At 47.8% G+C, this 18,399-nt stretch overlaps 1 protein-coding gene across 2 annotated transcripts in view; it reads right to left on the reverse strand.

The window, feature by feature from the left end:
* Positions 1-18,399, reverse strand: part of STAT5B (signal transducer and activator of transcription 5B) — a 65,756-nt gene continuing 47,357 nt past the window's right edge. For both annotated transcript variants that reach the window (XM_042965388.1, XM_042965389.1), the window contains 14 exons: positions 16,735-16,865; positions 16,324-16,475; positions 15,667-15,822; positions 15,060-15,239; positions 14,588-14,675; positions 14,387-14,509; positions 12,834-12,926; positions 10,328-10,534; positions 9,198-9,292; positions 8,967-9,097; positions 7,945-8,115; positions 3,639-3,690; positions 3,199-3,306; positions 1-2,667 (listed from right to left, as the gene is read on the reverse strand). In XM_042965388.1, coding sequence (XP_042821322.1) covers positions 2,541-2,667; positions 3,199-3,306; positions 3,639-3,690; positions 7,945-8,115; positions 8,967-9,097; positions 9,198-9,292; positions 10,328-10,534; positions 12,834-12,926; positions 14,387-14,509; positions 14,588-14,675; positions 15,060-15,239; positions 15,667-15,822; positions 16,324-16,475; positions 16,735-16,865 — 1,814 coding nt within the window. In that variant the 3' untranslated portion in view covers positions 1-2,540. The remainder of the gene's footprint in view (positions 2,668-3,198; positions 3,307-3,638; positions 3,691-7,944; positions 8,116-8,966; positions 9,098-9,197; positions 9,293-10,327; positions 10,535-12,833; positions 12,927-14,386; positions 14,510-14,587; positions 14,676-15,059; positions 15,240-15,666; positions 15,823-16,323; positions 16,476-16,734; positions 16,866-18,399) is intronic.

Below are 18,399 nucleotides of genomic sequence, written 5' to 3' on the forward strand. Positions count from 1 at the left end.
AAAAAAACAGAACTCAATATTGTCCCTTCAGAGGAAGCCTTTATTGTAACATAAAATACACGATTTTGTGACTGCCCCAGATTGTACACAATACTTTTTTGGTGGCTACATACTAATCTGCCTCAACACTAAAATATGTATCTGAAATAATTTCACAAAGTTTTAAAAAGAAAAATTATAAAAAGTATACTTCCACTTTAAGTTCTATTCACTTTTAGTCTCCCCACCCCCCCTACAAAAACCCGGCACATACCACACATTGAAACATTTGATGACTTATGTGTGTGCGTGTCTGGGGGCGAGTGAGAGGCAGAGGAGGTCAAGACTTGCCACTGCCTCTTTTGTGGTTTGCAGGAACAGGGAGAAAAGAGAAAACACAACGCAGATAGCGAGCATACCTTTCAGTCAAACATCTCTCCCGTCTATCAGCGCAGCCTCAGGAAAACGGAGGACAGGTCAGCGACCGTACCAGCATGGGACCCCTCTGCTCGGGGCAGCCACGCTCTTCGGCTCCCGTCCCCCCAATCTCCAGTGCCAACTGTCAAGGGCAAGCTCTGCCCACAGCACACCCTGGGGCTGGGTCCCTGCCAACGTGAAAGTGTGTCAGTCCCGCCCCATCGGGGCCGCTGAACTCCCGGCCGGCCTGCCACGGCACTCAGGGCACTCAGGGAACTCAGGGGCCGGTGCTGGTGAAGTCCAAGGGGCAGGCAGGGAAGGGCTCTTTATGACTGGGTCCGAGAGCGGTCAGGCCTCCTCCTCCCGCTTCCCCAACACTCATCCTCATGGGTGGAATTTTAATCAAATCTTGAGGGGTATGTAAAGGGCTTAGCGACATCCTATGTCACTGCTGGTATCATGGAAGGGTCGGCCTGCTCCTCAGAGGCAGAGAGATTCTACTGCCTGGCATAGAAAAATAAATCAGTGTATGAAACCAAGCCAGGGCAAACAGCAGCTTTTAAAAAGTCATCTTCCAATAAATAATTTACTACAGAGGAATATTTTCCTTTAACATCAAAACACTGATAAATTCAGAAGTCATTTTTGTAAAAAAAATATGTTTATTTACTCACATGTATAAAAATAAGGTTTTTAGGGCCATTCTCTCCTGGTGTGGTCATTCCTTCTTTTGGAGAAGGGGGCCGGGGGTGAGTGACCTTTAGGCCTACCCCGAAAGCTATACCTGCTTCCCCCTCTTCCCACCTGACTGTGATAGACGGTTCCTTCCTTCTGGGGTAAAGCTACGGAAGAAATCGTGGACGTTGTACTGAAGCTGTTTTGTTTGCTTTCTGCAGCTTACCAAACTTCCTAGGAAACCCACTGACTGTGTTGCCCCAGATTACCAACGCTGACACCCAGTGGCCCGTACCAAGTGGGCAACAACGTCGCTGAGCACGCTGGCCCTGGGTTCGAACTGCACCCCCACCGGCCCCTCCCTGAGATGGCCCGTGTGGACAGTGAAGGGAATCGAGGTGACCTGGGTGTGAATGGCACAGGACCTGCCACAGGAAGAAAGGGCTGTGATATCAGATTAGGGTGGGAAGAGCAAAACAAGAAGTCCTGATTTAGAAACAAAACACCAGTCAGCCTGTGCGAGTGGCCACCATCAGTAAGCCGTGGGGTAGCCGCGCAGAAGGACGGGCAGACCAGAGGGCAGCTGCCCCGGGTGGCAAGGCAGCTTTCTCAGCGCCTGTGGGTCACGGCTGGCCTTCCACTCTGGCTGCGACACAAAGGACATCAGCACTATAAGCTGCGGTTATGTGACCCTCTTTTCTTTTCTCTGGTTCATCAAACGTGTCTGCGCACGTGCACACACACAGAACTGAGGGGTAATTCACACAGTGGATGGAAGGAGGGGGAAGGAGAGAACATGTAGATGGGTTCAGTGTTACTTAAAAAGCAACTACCCATCAGACAACCCGTGACTTCCCTTGCCCCAACAATCACTGTATGTCCCCGCTTTTTCCCATCCCTACCCAGGAAAACGGGAGTCCGGGAGAGGGAAGGAGGGAGGACGGCTTTCTTTTTCAAAAGGCAATTTGTACATTTCAGAGGAAAGCAGAGACAATCACGGTTATATATCAATTGCTTGGCAGACACAGTGACAAATCTCACAGGAGAGGTGCTTTTTCCTCCCTTTGTCCTTCTCTGACTTGAACAGCCACATGTCAAAGTTCAGCCACCCTCTGGACACATGGCCAAGTTCCAGGGTTCATGGAACTACTGCCTTTTACACAAGGTTAAAACAACCACAGCCACTGTTTACGGCCCCAGTGCTGCAACTAAACTCTGGACAGCAAGGGGGAGAAACAGCCCAATGTGAAAATTCACCCACACACACACCCACACACCCTCACACTCACACACTCACACACGTTCCCTTCACTGGTGCCACCATGCACAGAAACACTAAAGTCACAACTAGTATTAACACTTCACATTATGAGTATTGTTTCCAAAGAGAAGCGATTCATGGAATTAAAACATCCACAAGAGTAACTCCTCTGGCGAGGACGAAGAAGCTAAAGATGGAGATGGGGGCGTCATGACTGCGCGTGAGGGATCCACTGACTGTCCATAGGTCGGCCCAAGAGCTCTTCCACACGCCGCGCCACATCCATTGTGTCATCCAGATCAAAGTCCCCATCATTGTCAAGGACGGGGTCAGGGCTTGGGAGAAAAAGATAAGAGATAAAGGGAAGGGGAAGGTTGCCCAAGGCCAATGATGAGCCACAGAGACCACCCCAAGCCCCACACCCCACCGGGTGAACAGCCCAAGATGGCCTGTGCCCTTGGCCTAGGCTTCAGGGGAAAGATGCTCCTGATCTGAACAGTGGGGAGTGGAGTCCTTTGCTATTTGGACAGAGAGGCTCAGGCTAGAACACCCACCCCAGCTGTCCCTAACCCTGGCTGTCCACACATGTAAAGCCCATGTGCTCCTTATACAAAGCAAGAAAAATCTACATTTTGAGAGAGAAGAGTAGTTGACATTTGCCCAACCCCATTCTAAACTACCAATACCTTCTGTTCAAATCTCTGTCTCCCACCTGGGCATATGCTGGTGCCTGGCCTGGGTGGTCTCAGACCTACAGGAGCTCTGGGTCCCTTTGTCCACCAGCCCCCCGGGGCCCAGCCTGAGCCCCAGAGAACACAGCCCCAGCCCCAGCTCCTCCCTGCGGAGCCCCAGAGAACACAACCTACTTCTGTGGGTACAAGTTATAATGAGCCTGGGGGCACACGGCTGGGGAGGGGGCCTGGTCCATGTAGGTGGCGCTGGCCCCGGCAGAGTCTGCAGACGCATTCACAAACCTGCAGGAGGAACAGGAGAAGCCTCAGTGACCTCAGGGCAGCGGCTGACCTGGGGAGGGCTCAGGGGGCATGTTTACATCTCTTTGGGGTGTGGAAGCACAAAGCGCCCCCTGGGTCTGGGGGTCCGGCTGCGGGAGTGGGGTCCTGGGTCCTGGTCCCATTGAGACTAAGCTCAATTCCCTCTCTGGGGGCTGAGCCAGGTTTCAGGGGGCCAGGGGGTGCTGGGCCCTACAGGGCCTATAAGCAGGAGGGGCAGCGGTGAGGGGTGGAGGGGGGGCGGGGGGAAGGGAAAGGAGGCAGCAGAAGACCAGGGCTGGACCCTGGACACTTACTCAGGGACCACTTGTTTGATCTGTGGCTTCACGTATCCGTCCACCGCTTTAGCTGCCGAGGGGGGGATGGTGATGAGAACCAAAGTTCTCAAAGAAATGAAAATGCAATCTCCCTTAAGAATCACAGCTTTTCTCATGACAGGACACAAGCACCTAATTCTATCTTAGGATCTGATACAAACACTTAATATTTGAATCTGTTAGGGGGACCTGGTGTAGGAGAAGCCTTAATATTAAAACTGCAAGTTAAGATATCTTCCGAGTTGGCTTGGATGTGTTGATAAATTCTTCAAGCCACAGAAAATGTATGCTCCAGGACAAATCTAAACCAAACATTAATTGCACACTAAGTGTAAAAAGAAAAAATATCTTAAAAGTTTAAAGTCACAGATGTGGCAGAGCAGCAGGATTTGCTTTGTGTCCCAGGCAACAACACTGGGAGGAGATCAGAAGAGAACACAAAAGGGAACACACTGTCAATCACAGAGAGAAGAACACTGTCGTAATTAGAACTTTAGAACTGCCCACAAAAGAAATGGGTTGTCTTGGGAAAAACTGATTTCCCGACCCCTGGAGATCTTCAGATGGAAGGAGTACAAACACTTGTCAGGGGTTGCACAGAGAAATCAAAGAAAGGAATGAATTTGACTTGGTGGCCCCTGGAGTTACTCTGACTCTGAGAATCTCCTCTTTTAGGAAAGGGAGTGTCATGCAGGTGTCTGTGTGCTCTTTTGTGTCTGTGGGCTTTCTACATTTGCGGGTAATCTGATGGTCACTCATCCAGGTGAGTGCTGTCCATGCCCCGTGGCTGGTTAACAAGAACGTCCGTGTGTCTCTCTTTCACTCTCCCCAGAACCTCCACTGGGATGTGGGAGGCTAGGGGACAGATCGGAGAGTGGTCTGGTCAGCCACAGTTACCTTTTTAAGAGGCTGACTGTAGAAACCCAGTTAAGTGAGTAGTAGGAATGTGATAGTCTGAAGTCGGTGAATGAAGTCTCATTTCTTGGGTATGTGAGTATGGGAATACATATAATCCTAATGATGTCAGACAATGAAGACGACACTAAGGTCAAGAGGATAAAAAGTTTGTCAGTGAAACAGTCCAAGATGATGAAATGGCACACGGGGCACAAGTTGCTTGTTACCCTAACCTGCTTCTTCTAAGCCTTCAAATGTCAGGAGCTGCCTTTTTATAATACTGCATGCTTTTTGTGCTTTACAGTTTCTAAAGAATTTTATGGATTGGCAAAAAAGATAAAACCCAAAGAAATGCTGTAGAAAATAGGATTTAAAAACCTAAACTAGCTGTGCTAACAGAAAAAGAAACCATGGTAGATTTAATCTAAAATGCCGCATAAATCTGAAAAATTTTGGCTTATATTCCCACCTAGAAATAGAATCATCTTTGCAGGATGGGAAGGCATGATATAAAAGGCTCTATACAGGAAATAGGTTGATGAATGATTAGGCTGTATAGAAAATACAAGTTTTGTACTTCAGCAAAATAAAACTTAAATGTTAAAAGAACAATGACATACTGAGAAAAATATTTGCTATATATACTAAAAGGCTTATTTACTATATAAAAGTTCTTACAACTTATTAGGAAAAGATGGAACCCCGAAAGAAAAATGGACAAGGAATAGAAACACACTTCACAGAAAAAATAGAAACAGCCAGTAACATGGAAGTGAAGAAACAGACTCTGCAGCTAGACTCTGAGCTCAAACCCTGGTTTGGTCACTTTCTAGCTGTGTGGACTTTGGCAAATTATGTTACTTCTCTGTGCCTCAAGTGCTCCTATGTAAAGTGAGGAGAGTAACAGACGTGCCTCCCAGACCTGTTCTGAGGATTAGATGAGATACTATATGAAAGCTGCCCAGGAAGGGCCCAGTGCACAGGAAGTACTCAACAAATGTCAGCTGTTATTACTCTAGTTACAATTTTGCTATTATCATTATGCAAAAAGACATTTGATCTTACTTAGAATCAAAGAAATGAAAATAAGAACCAAGACACCATTTTTATGCCAGTCAGACTGGCAAGAATGAAGCCAGTGAACAGAATCTATGACTGGCAGGGGATATGGAGGAGCAGGTGGTCCAACAGACATCGGTGGGAGTGAGAACGGATTCCCCATTCTGGAGGGTGATTCTGCGAAGATCTGTCAAAATGCTTAAAAAGCATGTATATCCTTTGATACAAATTCTACTTTAGGAGTTTATCCCAGGGTAGTAGTTGAATAAGATTAATGTACCAGGTTATCTCAATATTTTTTATTTCTTTATTTTTATTATTATTAGTTTTTAAGTCAGCTCTACACTGAACACGGAGCTTGAACTCATGAGCTCAAGATCAAGAGTCACACGCTCCACCAACAGAGCCAGCCAGGCGTCCCCAGCTTATCTCAATATTAATTCACAACAGAAAACTGTGAATAACTTAAATTGTCAGTCTCAAATATCCTATGACTTCACTCATAGGAGGACTTTAAGATACAAAACAGATAAATATAAGGAAAGGGAAGCAAAAATAATATAAAAATAGGGAGGGGGACAAAACATAAGAGACTCTTAAATATAGAGAACAAACAGAGCGTTGCTGGAGGGGTTTTGGGAGGGGGGATGGGCTAAATGGGTAAGGGGCTTAAGGATTCTACTCCTGAAATCATTGTTGTACCATGTGCTAACTTGGATGTAAATTATAAAAAATAAATTATAGAAAAAGAAAAAAAATTGTCAGTCTCTCAAATCAGTGACATCGAATCACTCACTGTATATGGAATTCCATGCAATCATTATAGTGATGTTGTAAGATTATACTTACAGACCTGCAACTCTGCCTATGGTATATAAAATTTTTAATTTATTTAAATGTTTTATTTATTTTTGAGAGAGAGAAAGCGTACAAGCAGGGGAGGGGCAGAGAGAGAGAGAGACGGAGACATAGAATCTGAAGCAGGCTCTGGGCTCTGGGTTCTGAGCCCATTGCGGGGCCTGAACTCATGAACTGCAAGATCATGACCTGAGCCAAAGTTGGACGATTAACAGACTGAGCCACCCAGGTGCCCCTGCCTATGGTACATTTTTACGTGGAAAAAAAATCAGATCACAAAAGATGATGGATAATACGACCCAAACTGTTTACTGAACTCCAAGCCTGACATGATCTGGCACCCCTATTGCTCTGCCCTAACCTCCCACACTTTCCTGCTCATTCAGCTCTGGCCTACTGGGCCCCCCTCGTGGGGTTTTTCAAATACACCAGTCTTACTCCCACCTCAGGGTTTTTGCACTTCTTCTCTCAACCTAGAAGGTTTTGGTCTAGATCGTTGTATGGCTAGCTTCCTGATTTCATTCAGCTCTGTGCTGACAGCACCTTCTCAGAGAGACCTTGCCTGACCACTCTACTGAAATGCTACCCCCATCCTCCTCCCTAACCCGTCTCTACCCCTTGACTGTGCTTTCTTGTCTTCATAGCATCCGTCACTAAATACATGAATTTGTTTGTTTGTTGTCCTTCCACTACTAGGTTGTAACCTCCACACAGGAAGTCCCCAACAAGCATCTGGTGACTGACTGAAGAATACATATCTGCACAGACAGGGAGAATATTTGCTACACTTTTTTTTTGGTGGTCAATCTCTGAATGAGAGATGCTATATCTATTTTCTTCTCCATACTTTTCTGGAAATTTTACAATTAATACAGAATACTTTTACACTCAGAAAACAATAAAACCATCTCTGTTTTGAAGAACAAATTTCACCTTTCTAATTTTATTTGATCTAAACTTGTTTTAAAAGCAATTTGAGGGGTGCCTTGGTGGCTCAAGTCGGTTAAGCGTTGGACTCTTGATTTTGACTCAAGTCATGATCTCGTGGGTTTGTGAGATCAAGCCCTGAGCTGGGCTTCACATTGACAGCATGGAGCCTGCTTGGTACTCTCTGTCTCCTCTCTCCCTTCCCCTCCTTCCACCTGTGTGCTCTCTCTCTCTCTCTCTCTCTCTCTCTCAAAATAAATAAAACATTAAAAAATAAATAAATAAAAGCAATGTGAAAAAAGATAATAAATTTGTTCCCTTCAATTTGATATTTGGGGTCAGCAGCAGATATGTTTTCTATATGACTGAAGAATATAGCCAAGGATTTACGACTGCCTTGAATAATACTCAAACAGCAATAACTAAATACTGACTGTGTAGGTTTTCATGCAAGACAGACAGACACACACACACACACACACACACACACACAAAAACCAAAAGAAAACTCAAATCGCAACAAAACCAGATCAGAATGCATTACCAGTGGCAGGCTCGCATGGGACTGGTGTGTAGTATTTGGAGTACACTTCATCTTTTGGCCGATCAGGAAACACGTAGATAAGGTAATTCAGGTCCCCTAAGCGGTCAGCCAGGGACCGGATGGAGAAGTCTCTGGTGGTAAAAGGCATCAGATTCCAAAACATTCTTTCCTCTAGAGCAATAAACAGAATAATCGTATTCTAAACATGATTTCTGAACAGGAAATCTTAAAAAATCCAAACATGCTACAAATTAAAGACTCTCCATTAAAACTGTCCCAATAAAGATCTCCATTTAAAATTAACCACAGGTTGTAGTTCAAGTCATTTATCAAAGCCAGGGGGGAAAAAAGCAGGTAATGCATATGGCACTTCCCTAGAGAGCCAATGATCTCAGGTAGTTTCAAGTTCAAATGGTTTTTCGGTCCCTCTGTAGAAGAAATAGTTCTTATGGACTCCAATCCTTGATTGCTGTACAAAACCATCTGAGTGAGACAGGAAGCCTGCCGACAGCCAGAGGCTGCAGAGAGCTGTGAAAGGCTGGGAATATCTTTAAGTTGCAAAAAAAACTAGCAAGCTACTCTTATGTTGAGGATCAGAAGAAAAAGCTGTTCTTGGATGGAAATAATCTGTGGCCATGCCTTTATGTGGATTAGGAGAAAGGAATAATTAAAATGACTCCAACTCATCCAAGTAATTCTTCACTGAAATAAGCTCAGGGTCGAATAAAGCGGCAGACATTTCAAAAGGGAAGCAGCTGAGATTGTGGACAGAATGCTGCATTACAGGTAGCCATGTCAGGGTTACACAGTTTCGTTTCTCAAAATCAGTTAACTGTGTTTCCCGTGATGTGATTCTACAAGGTCTGCCTTAGCAGCAGCAACTGGGTCCTGGTGACACCTTTGCACTCCCTTCCTCAGAGCTGACCGCATCACGAATATTCAGTAAGTCATTTGTCAAAGTAATTTTGCAACAGAAGCAGCTAACCAGAGCCGAGATAGGTTTTAAAAAGGGAGGAACTCACGAGAATCAAACTTCCAAGCAATGGTGATGCCACCGATTTCAGAGTCGCTGAATCTCAGCAAGAAGGTCCCATCAGGCTTGTTAATGAGTAGGTCATGGGCCTGTTGCTTGTTCACGAAACCCAAAATGGCCCTGGATTGCAAAGGCCAAAGGAGCAGAGGCAGAGTGTGATGTTTTAACAGAGGAAAGAAGAGCTTCAACCTCTATTGACTTAGGAAATAAGGATTCTCACCCATCATTCCAATGAGGCTTGAGATGTTTTTTTAACACTTCCATCACACCATCAAACCACTGCCAGAAAGTGTAATTTCGTCCTGGCAAATTCTCCTGGTTGGAGATACAACAGTGAACACAAGAAGGCCAAGAGTAACACTTGGAATATTGCCTGCATATGATTTAACTGAAAAAAATCAAATGGAAAACAAACATCTACACTGTCAGAATCGTACAAACATACATGCCTGTCCGAGTTTTACCAAATGGTCCTACAATCAAAAAGCTGAAGAGAGAAGAGGAAAGAAGGGAAAAAACAACAACGATTACCAACACCCAGTGGACCCCTGCTATAAAAACCTCCACCTGGATCTGAGCTGACTTTCTTTGCTGTTTTTGAATTAGGTCATGTAAAACACCTGAGGGGTGGAGGCCGTAAGCAAAGAAACAAAAGTTGGATTTAAAGTCAAAGATGTGGGGCACCTGGGTGGCTCAGTCATTTGAGCGTCTGACTTCAGCTCAGGTCATGATCTCACAGCTTGTGGGTTCAAGCCCCATGTCAGGCTCACAGCTGTCAGTGCAGAGCCTGCTTTGGATACTGTCCCCACCCCCTCTCTTTCCCACCCCTGCTTGCACTCTCTCAAAAATAAAATGCTTGAAGTACACACACACACACACACACACACACACACACAAAGATGTGATAGGTGACATCTGAATTCCCCGATGCTAGAGGAGAAGTTTCCTCTACCAGCATTCCCTTTTGTGGGCTGAGGGTCTTGGGGGGAGTCTGGTTTTGCAGGGTCACACAGCAGCGAGCACCAGCGAGTCCATGGGAAACAGCCATGGACTTCTGGCCACAATAGCTTTACTTCTTTTGAGATATGTTACCTTTTGCTTTGCTCTGTTTCCTTCATAAAGGAAAAAAATACACTAGCTGCACACAAAGCCCAGCTTACTTAAATATTCAAAGATCTAGTTTTCTACATGAAAAAAGCTATGTGCTTATCCATCTATTCAGAAACTGCTGATTACGCTGGGCACATTTTATTAGCATCATGAAGAACAAGTGCCCTGGGGCAGGAAGACTCTGGAAGGCATCTGGTTTGGAAGGACTGATCTAATGGCAGCTGGCGGCAGGTCCCTCACCCTGTTGAACTGGGACCAGGACACGGACATGCCATTATAGTCTTCAAGGTGGCTGCTGCTGCTGTTGAACAGTTTCTGTGCCAGGAACACGAGGTTCTCCTTGGTCAGGCCCCGGTTGCTCTGCACTTCGGCCTTGAATTTCATGTTGAGCGCCTCACACAGCTGCGGCCACAGCACTTTGTCGGGCACGGCAAATGGCACCCTGCCCTGCGAGGGAGAGAAGCCAGGATCTTAGGAGAAAACAGTTGCATGATTTATTCATTCCACCCACAAAACAAAAACAGTGATGGCTCAATGTAGTCACACACATTTGTCTTGCTGAGCCTGAGGATAAATTCTAACTTTTATGGCATATGCAGCTCTGTGAGATGCAGAAGGTTCCATTTTGCCTTCTTTACACACAGCCTAGAAGGTAACCTCACACTGTCTATGGTGTTTTGTAAATGAGCTGCTGAACGTACAGTTTAAGCCTACGTTCGAAAGGCCGCAGAAACAAAACGTGACCAAAGGTCTGGTTTACGCCGTAAACCCCGTGGGAACTGAAATCTGAAAGACTGGTTCTCTAAGGGCAGGCAGAAAGAATGGGTGTGTGCTCACGCACGTATGTGCACAGGTGTGATCTTTGCCCTTGAACTCCAGCTCAAACTGAAAAAATTTCATGCGGAAGAGTGGAAACTGTGAGTTGGACCACTTTATTCAGAAACAGTTTACAACATTAATTTTTAATAAACTGTTTTTTTTCATCCTATTCGGCCATAGTTCCTCCTCTTCTTTTTTCATTATCACAAAAAATTGTTTTGGAATAGGCAATTCCTTCACATGATATAAAATTTAAAAAGCATGGGAGGGTATCTGATGGAGTCACTTTCTTAAACCTGTGTCCCACCCAGCAGGCCCAGAGCATGTAATCTAGTTGACCGTGTGTGCCTCCACAGGTATTCAATGCTTACCAAGAAACACACATTTTTCCTTTCAAAAATTATTAGTAGCATAAAATCCACATGTTCTGCATCTTCCTTTTGTTCACTTAATTCTATCTCTCAAGACCTTACTTATAGCAGCACATTCAAGAAATTTCTTTTTGTGGCTGCTAAATACCCCACAGTCTGGAAGAACAATACGATATTTAACCAGGCCTCCGTAGACAGACATCTGTGTGTCAGCCTAGCAATCTTCAGCTATGACAGACAATGCTGCGATGCACGTAAATCATCTGACACATATGCAAATATATCTGTAGAATAAATCCCCACAAGTATGTATTTATTTTAAAACAGTGTGAGATGTACGCCAGTCATTAGCACAACTGAAAATGTTAAAAATGCTTATTTATTTAGGCCAGGCCTAAATAAACTTAGGCAATTTATTCAGTAACGGCATGCTGCAGGAGATGTCGAAGTCACATGGGGAGCGAGCTCGGCGGGCAGGCAGGGAAGGGAATGAGAGAAGAGGGGCACTTCTATCCAGGAGGCTTATTAGGAAGCAACACAGGCAGAGAGTTTTGAGAGGAGACTCAAACTCAAGATTTGTAGAATGGGCACAGTAGGATTTCTGCTAAAAACCTTGCCTTTTGCAGCCAAAATATTGTTCTTTAAAGAGGACCATTGAGATAACTCGGTTAGACTCTTCACGTTAGAGTCACGTTAGACAAGCATTCACTTTTATGTCCTGAATACCTACCATATGGACTACTCTCCACTGTAAATGTACAACATCTACAACTTTTCCTGATGAAATGTTCTGAAAGTGCTCAACAAGCACACACTAGTGGTTTTCTGATTTGATGTATAAGTCAATAAAACCATATTCATTCCCTCAGACAAAGCATCTCGTTCTTGGAGAGACGTGGGATGAATCACATAACCTAAAATTTGGAGCACATTGAATGGCACCCTCATTTATTGGAGGGAAGTTGACAGGAAGCAACTGCTAAGCTAAAGTAACCTCCCGAGAGGTCTCACTTCTGGAAGGAAACTGGGAGTCCCAAATTCCATTCATGGTCTCACCCAAAGATTCAAATTAATATCTACTAAGTATCGACTATATGACAAGCATTTTGTATTTCGTATGTTACCTAATTTCATTTCTTTCTTTTTTTCTTAAGTAAACTCTATGCTCAACATGGGGCTTGAACTCATGACCCCAAGATCAAGATTCGCATGTTCTACTGACTGAGCCAGCCAGGAGCCCCTGAATGTTACCTAATTTCATCTTCCTAACAGCACTATGAAGGATTATTATCCCTGTGGTGCAGATACTTAGGGAAACTTAGGCTCAAAGAGGGAAAGTGAACTCCCCATGGTCACAACATGAGGAAACGGTAAGGCATGAGTTCAGCCCTTGGCCAGACTCCAAGCCTATGCTCTTTCCATTCTCCACATACTCTCTACCTGCCCACTGTAGAAAACTACAGTTTTCTATGCTTTCCTGGGGAAGAACACATAAAAGAGATTCAGGACACCAGCATCAAGATCTTGAGACCCACAAGTTCGAGGGATTGACTCACAGGCTCTGCAAAAGCATTGTCCCAAAGAACAGTGGCCGTCGCATTGTTGTCCTGGCTGCCATGGACAATCACCACCACCGGGAGGGAGAGAGTCTAGAAAGACAAAGGAAAAGGGCTGAGTACCCAGAGCGGCACACTCCTGTCTTGCTTTTGTTTTCCTCTATCACAACATATTCATTCTCTCTTCAAGTTTCAGTAAATGTCACCCGTGAATACAAAATCTCAATGGCTCCAAGAATCACAGGACTTTACACAATGGTGCAATCTTAGAGATTTTTGATATTTTATTTATTTTTTTAATGTTTATTTTTGAGAGAGACAGAGCATGAATGGGAGCGGGGAAGACAGAGATGGAAACACAGAATCTGAAGCAGGCTCCAGGCTCTGAGCTGTCAGCACAGAGCCTGATGTGAGGCTCAAACTCACGAACTGTGAGATCATGACCTGAGCCGAAGTCAGACACTTAACTGACTGAGCCACCCACGCGCCCCTTAAGTTTACTTATTTATTTTTGGAGAGAAAAAGAGCGCAAGCAGGGGAGAGGCAGAGACAGGGAGAGAGGGAATCCCAAGCAGGCTCTACACTGTCAGCGCAGAGCCTGACACAGGGCTCGAACTCACAAACTGGGAGATCATGTCCTGAGCTGAAATCAAGAGTTGGACACTCAACCAACTGAGCCACCCAGGCACACCAACATTTATTTATTTTTCCCTGTGCAAGCAGGGAAAGGGCAGAGAGAGGGAGACAGAGGATCTGAAGTGGGCTCTGGGCTGATAGCAGAGAGCCTGATGTGGGGGGTGAACTCACAAACCCGGAGATCATGACCTGAGCTGAAGTCAGATGTTTAGCTGACTGAGTCCACCCAGGCATCCCCAGATTTTAGATACTTTAAAAGAGATGTTGCTATGACTTCACTCATATGAGAAATTTAAGATACAAAATAGATTAACATAAGGGAAAGGAAGCAAAAATAATATAAAAACAGGGAAAGGGACAGAACTTAAAAGACTCTTAAATATAGAGAACAGAGGGTTGCTGGAGGGGTGGTGGGAGGGGGGATGGTCTAAATGGGTAAGGGGCATTAAGAATCTACTCCTGAAATCATTGTTGCACCACATGCTAAATTAAACAATAAATAAATATTAAAAATAAATAAATAAATAAATAAATAAATAAGATGTTGCTTGGATATTTCTGAAGGATACACTAAGTTTCTCAAATGGAGAACAAGAGAAAAGAGAAAGAATATAGAGACATTTCTAGGAAAAAAGAGCAAGTAACAAATGTCTAAAACTTACTACAAACTGTTACCCAAATTCATCTGGAGTGATGTTTCTCTAGATTCATTCCTACCTATTTCTCCAGCTATTTTAGTTTGTTATTACTGTAGCTCCTAAGAGAATCTAAGAGATACAGTTTTAAGGATGAAGTCTCCCCAGTTTCTGTTCATTAACAGTAAAGACACTACGTGATCAAAACAACTTTTTTCTTATATAAAGTACACACACACAGACAACACACACACACACACCACAGCTGAGGGAGGCCTTTACCTTGACCTGAAAAACCAGCTCATTTCCACCAACACTGAACTGTGATTCAAACAGGATTGTAAATTTTTCTTCAGTCACTGACTCTGCTCCACGACGGTCAGACCTCTTAATTCGCTTCAGGGACTGCAAAGGAGAGAAATAAGAGGACAAAGCCCTCAAACAACCAGGGAAAATGTGTTCTTCCTCTTCTCCCATCCTCACCATGTTCCTGAAGTGCGCGCTCAGGGTGCCGGTGGCTTGGTGGTATTCCATCACACAGCAGTTGTTCAGGATCTCTCCACTGTAGTCGCTGCAGAGAGAGAGACACTCGACTCTAAACCCACGCATCTCAGTAAACGTGGGGTAGAAATTATATAGGGGGGGCAATAAAGAACGTTGTAAAAACCGACGTCATTTAGAGGAAATGGTAGCTGCTGAAATATACAAGAAATAAATATACATTAACATAAAGAAATTTTCTTGATTTATCCCTAGTAAATGAAAGATAATCATATGTTTCTTTTCACAGAAGAAACTCCTTACACTGTTTCTCTGAGAGCCGGAAGGGGACAGTGGGGCTAATGGGGCTCGTATAATGAATGGCGGAGTCCAGCGTGTGGGCTAGGAGGCCCGAGCACTTCCTCCTGTAGTAAGGACGGAGAAAAGAAGCAGACAGAGGGAAGGGCACACGTACTTGCGGGTGTTCTCATTCTTGAGCAGTGACTTGGCCTGCTGCTCACTGATGATGGTGGCCTTCACCTGGGGGGGGTTCATGTGCACGTTCAGCTTCCCGCCCACCAGCAGGCGCACCGTCGCTGCAAACTTGGTCTGGGTCTTCAGGACCTGAGGGGGCTGCTTCTCGATGATGAATGTGCTGCGGGGACACAAGTGACCACACCAGACATGATGCCGGCTCAGGGCACAGGGTCTGGCTCCCCTGTGGAGGGAGGCTGCCGGGGCTCAGCAGGCAAATGAAGGCACATGGCACCGCCCCTGTTCCCAGGGAGGCCACTGAGAGTCAGAGGAGATGGCTGGAGGGGAGGCAGTGAAACGACTCAGCAGCTGGCATGGGCTGCGGGGGACAAGGGCAGTCCACATGGTGTCCACAACAGAAACTGGGCAAGGTCAACACCAAGCAGCTAAAGCAACTGAGGACAGAGCGGGGACGGGGACCCGAGGCAAACAGAGACAAGGACTCAAGCAAGAGCCCACCCACCCTCACCCCCACCATCAGCAAAGCACCACCTGCCTCCCCCATGCCAACCGCACGGGGGCTGGGTGTGGCCCGAGGCAGGAATTACCTGGTCACCAGGGCTGAGATGATGTCTGTGATGGTGGCATTGACCTCAGCTAGCATCTCCTCCACTGGGCCAGGGATGGGCAGCTGCTGGCAGAGGTGCTCAGCTCTGCGGATCTGCTGCCGGTTCTGCCAGATGATCTCGGCCAACTTCTCACACCTGCACGGGAGCCCCAGGCCAACGGGAGGACAATGGCATCACGCCATCCCCCAGGCTCGAGGCTGGGAGGCTCCGGTCTGAGGAGAACGCCCCAAGACCCAGCTCCACCCTCACCCAGGAAGGCTTTGCGCCTAAGCCGCCACTCCCGACCACGGAGCGGAGCGGAGCGGAGAGGAGCGGAGCAGAGCGCCCGCCTTCCAGAAACACAGAGAAATACAGAGGCAGCAAGCCTGAACTGGGTCCAATCGGCCCGAGCTCACTCTGCACACCCAGCCCTGCCCCACTCCCCAGCACGGTGACTCCCTTCCTGGGCAGGGGGCACAGACGGGGGCCCCAAAGTCCGCATCAGGAACCAGAACCCCTAGTGAACTGAGTCTTGCCGCAGGACAGAGGGAGCCGGCTGCTCATGGAAACGCAGGAGGCACAACGAGCAGCTGGTTGCACCACTCCCAGCCCCTGCCGCCCCCTCCTGCCCCCCGCCACCCCCCCACACACCATTACCAGGACTGCAGCACATCCAGGCTGCCCTCGGGGGGCCCTCCGTTCCCCGCCAGCTGCTGCCGCCGCTTCCACTGGATCAGTTCATCATCCAGAATGATGGTCTGCTGCTTCCGCAGCAGCTGCAAGGTCTTCTGGTGCTTCTCGGCCAGCTCCTGAAGGCAAGTGGGGAGAACACGCCCAACTGCAGGCCTCGGGAGGCAGGGCTGGGGGCCAGGGACCAGGCCCCAGGCCCAGGCCTTCCCCTCTTCCCAACCTGCTCTGCCTCACACGCCCCCCACGGGAGAGAACGATCTGGCCTCCAGCTCTGCTGGGTCCTGCTCTCTTCCTGGCTCTCGCCCTCTCTCGGCTTCCCCGCGCCCCTTGGGATGTGCACCTCAAGGCTTGGGAGGAGAGCACGCGGATCCCACTCACCACACGGTACTGCTGCAGCGTCTGGGCCTCCCGCTGCAGCCAGGCCTCCAGGGACACCTGCTTCTGCTGGAGGGCCGTCTCCCGGCTCAGGCGCTCCTGCGGATTCAGCTGGGCCAGCTGGGCAAACTGAGCTAGAGGAGGGGACAGGACACCCATGACCATCATCTCCCAGCTTCCTGCAGGAAGCCCAGGGGAACGCACACACCTGTTCTGGAGGCCAGACCCTCAAGGGACACATCTGACCGATGGCAAGCTGGGCTTCTGGCAGCCAAGGGTGCCAGAGATGAGCAGGCTCTGGTCTCTGGCCTCTCGCCTTTGATCTCCCCTCCTGGGGGTGTGTAGGTGGAAACCTGAGGGTATAGCTGAGGAGGATCCTGCCCCACGGCCTCCCCTCCCACCTCAGTCTACACAGCTGGCTGCCCAGACCTCCTCACGCCACACGGGGTCCAGCTTGGAGCCTCACTGCCTGGTTTGATGTGTGCCCTCACCGTTTACTAACTGGGTGAACTCGTGCATCACGCTTCTGTGCCTCAGTTTGCCCATGTGCAAAATGGGAGAATCCTGGCCCCTGTCTCGGTGGGTGGCTGAGGACTAAATATGTGGGAACACAGAACACGTTCAAGGAACTGCCCGGCACGCACACGCTGCAGGGATGAGCGTGTCCTTACTGGTTAGGGGGTCCCAGGGCAGGCTTAAAGGGTGACAGAGACCAGTAGCCGCTCAGCCCCACCCCATACATCAGAGCCCCCTCAGGGCAGCCCCTGCCTGCTGGCTTTGTCCCATCTCCAGCTTTGTCCCATCCCCGGGAGCACAGCAGTCTCTCCTAGGGAAGAAGGCATTTCTCTAGGTGCTGGGAGGTGCCTAACGTGTTTGTTTGTCCAGGTTGGGTCACCATGAGCTCAGCTGACCAACTGGAAGGAGACAGAGAGGGAGAGAGGGAGAGAGAGAGAGAGAGAGAGAGAGAGAGAGAAAGGGAGATGGACAGGCAGAGAGAGATGAGGAGAAAGGGCAAGGAAGGGAGAGGGACAGAAGGGGAGAGGGGTAGAGGGGGAGAAGGGGAGAGAGGGGAGAGAGAGAGAGGGGGAGAGGGAGGGAGAGGGAGAGACAGATGAGGAGAGAGGGCAAGGAAGAGAGAAGGACAGAAGGGGAGAGGGGTAGAGGGGGAGAAAGGGAGAGAGGGGAGAGAGGAGAGAGGGGGGGGGAAGGGGGGAGAGGGGGGGAAGGGGAGAGAGGGGGAGAGGGGGGAGGGGGAGAGGGAGAGGGAGAGAGAGAGAGAGAGAAAGGGAGAGGGAAAGGGAGAGGGAAAGGGAGAGGGAGAGACAGATGAGGAGAGAGGGCAAGGAAGGGAGAGGGATAGAAGGGTAGAGGGGTAGATGGGGAGAAAGGGAGAGAGGGGAGAGAGGGAGGGAGAGGGAGGGAGAGGGACAGAAAGAGAAGGGGCGAAAGGGAAAAGGCGAGGGAGACGGGGAAACAGAATGTCCAGGGCCCACTGGCAACACGAAAGCAGCAAGATCCTCTCAGGAGAGGGAAGGTTCTAGCACCCAAGGGTGCCAGAGAGGGAGGCAGATTCTCTCCACACTAGCTGCTGGGAAGCTCATCCATGGCAGGAAAGGGGAGTCGGTGAGGCCTCAGTACCCTCTTACAAAACATTTATTATGAAATTCT

Source organism: Panthera tigris, chromosome E1 (genome assembly GCF_018350195.1).
Source record: "Panthera tigris isolate Pti1 chromosome E1, P.tigris_Pti1_mat1.1, whole genome shotgun sequence".
NCBI classification, from domain to species: Eukaryota; Metazoa; Chordata; class Mammalia; order Carnivora; family Felidae; genus Panthera; species Panthera tigris.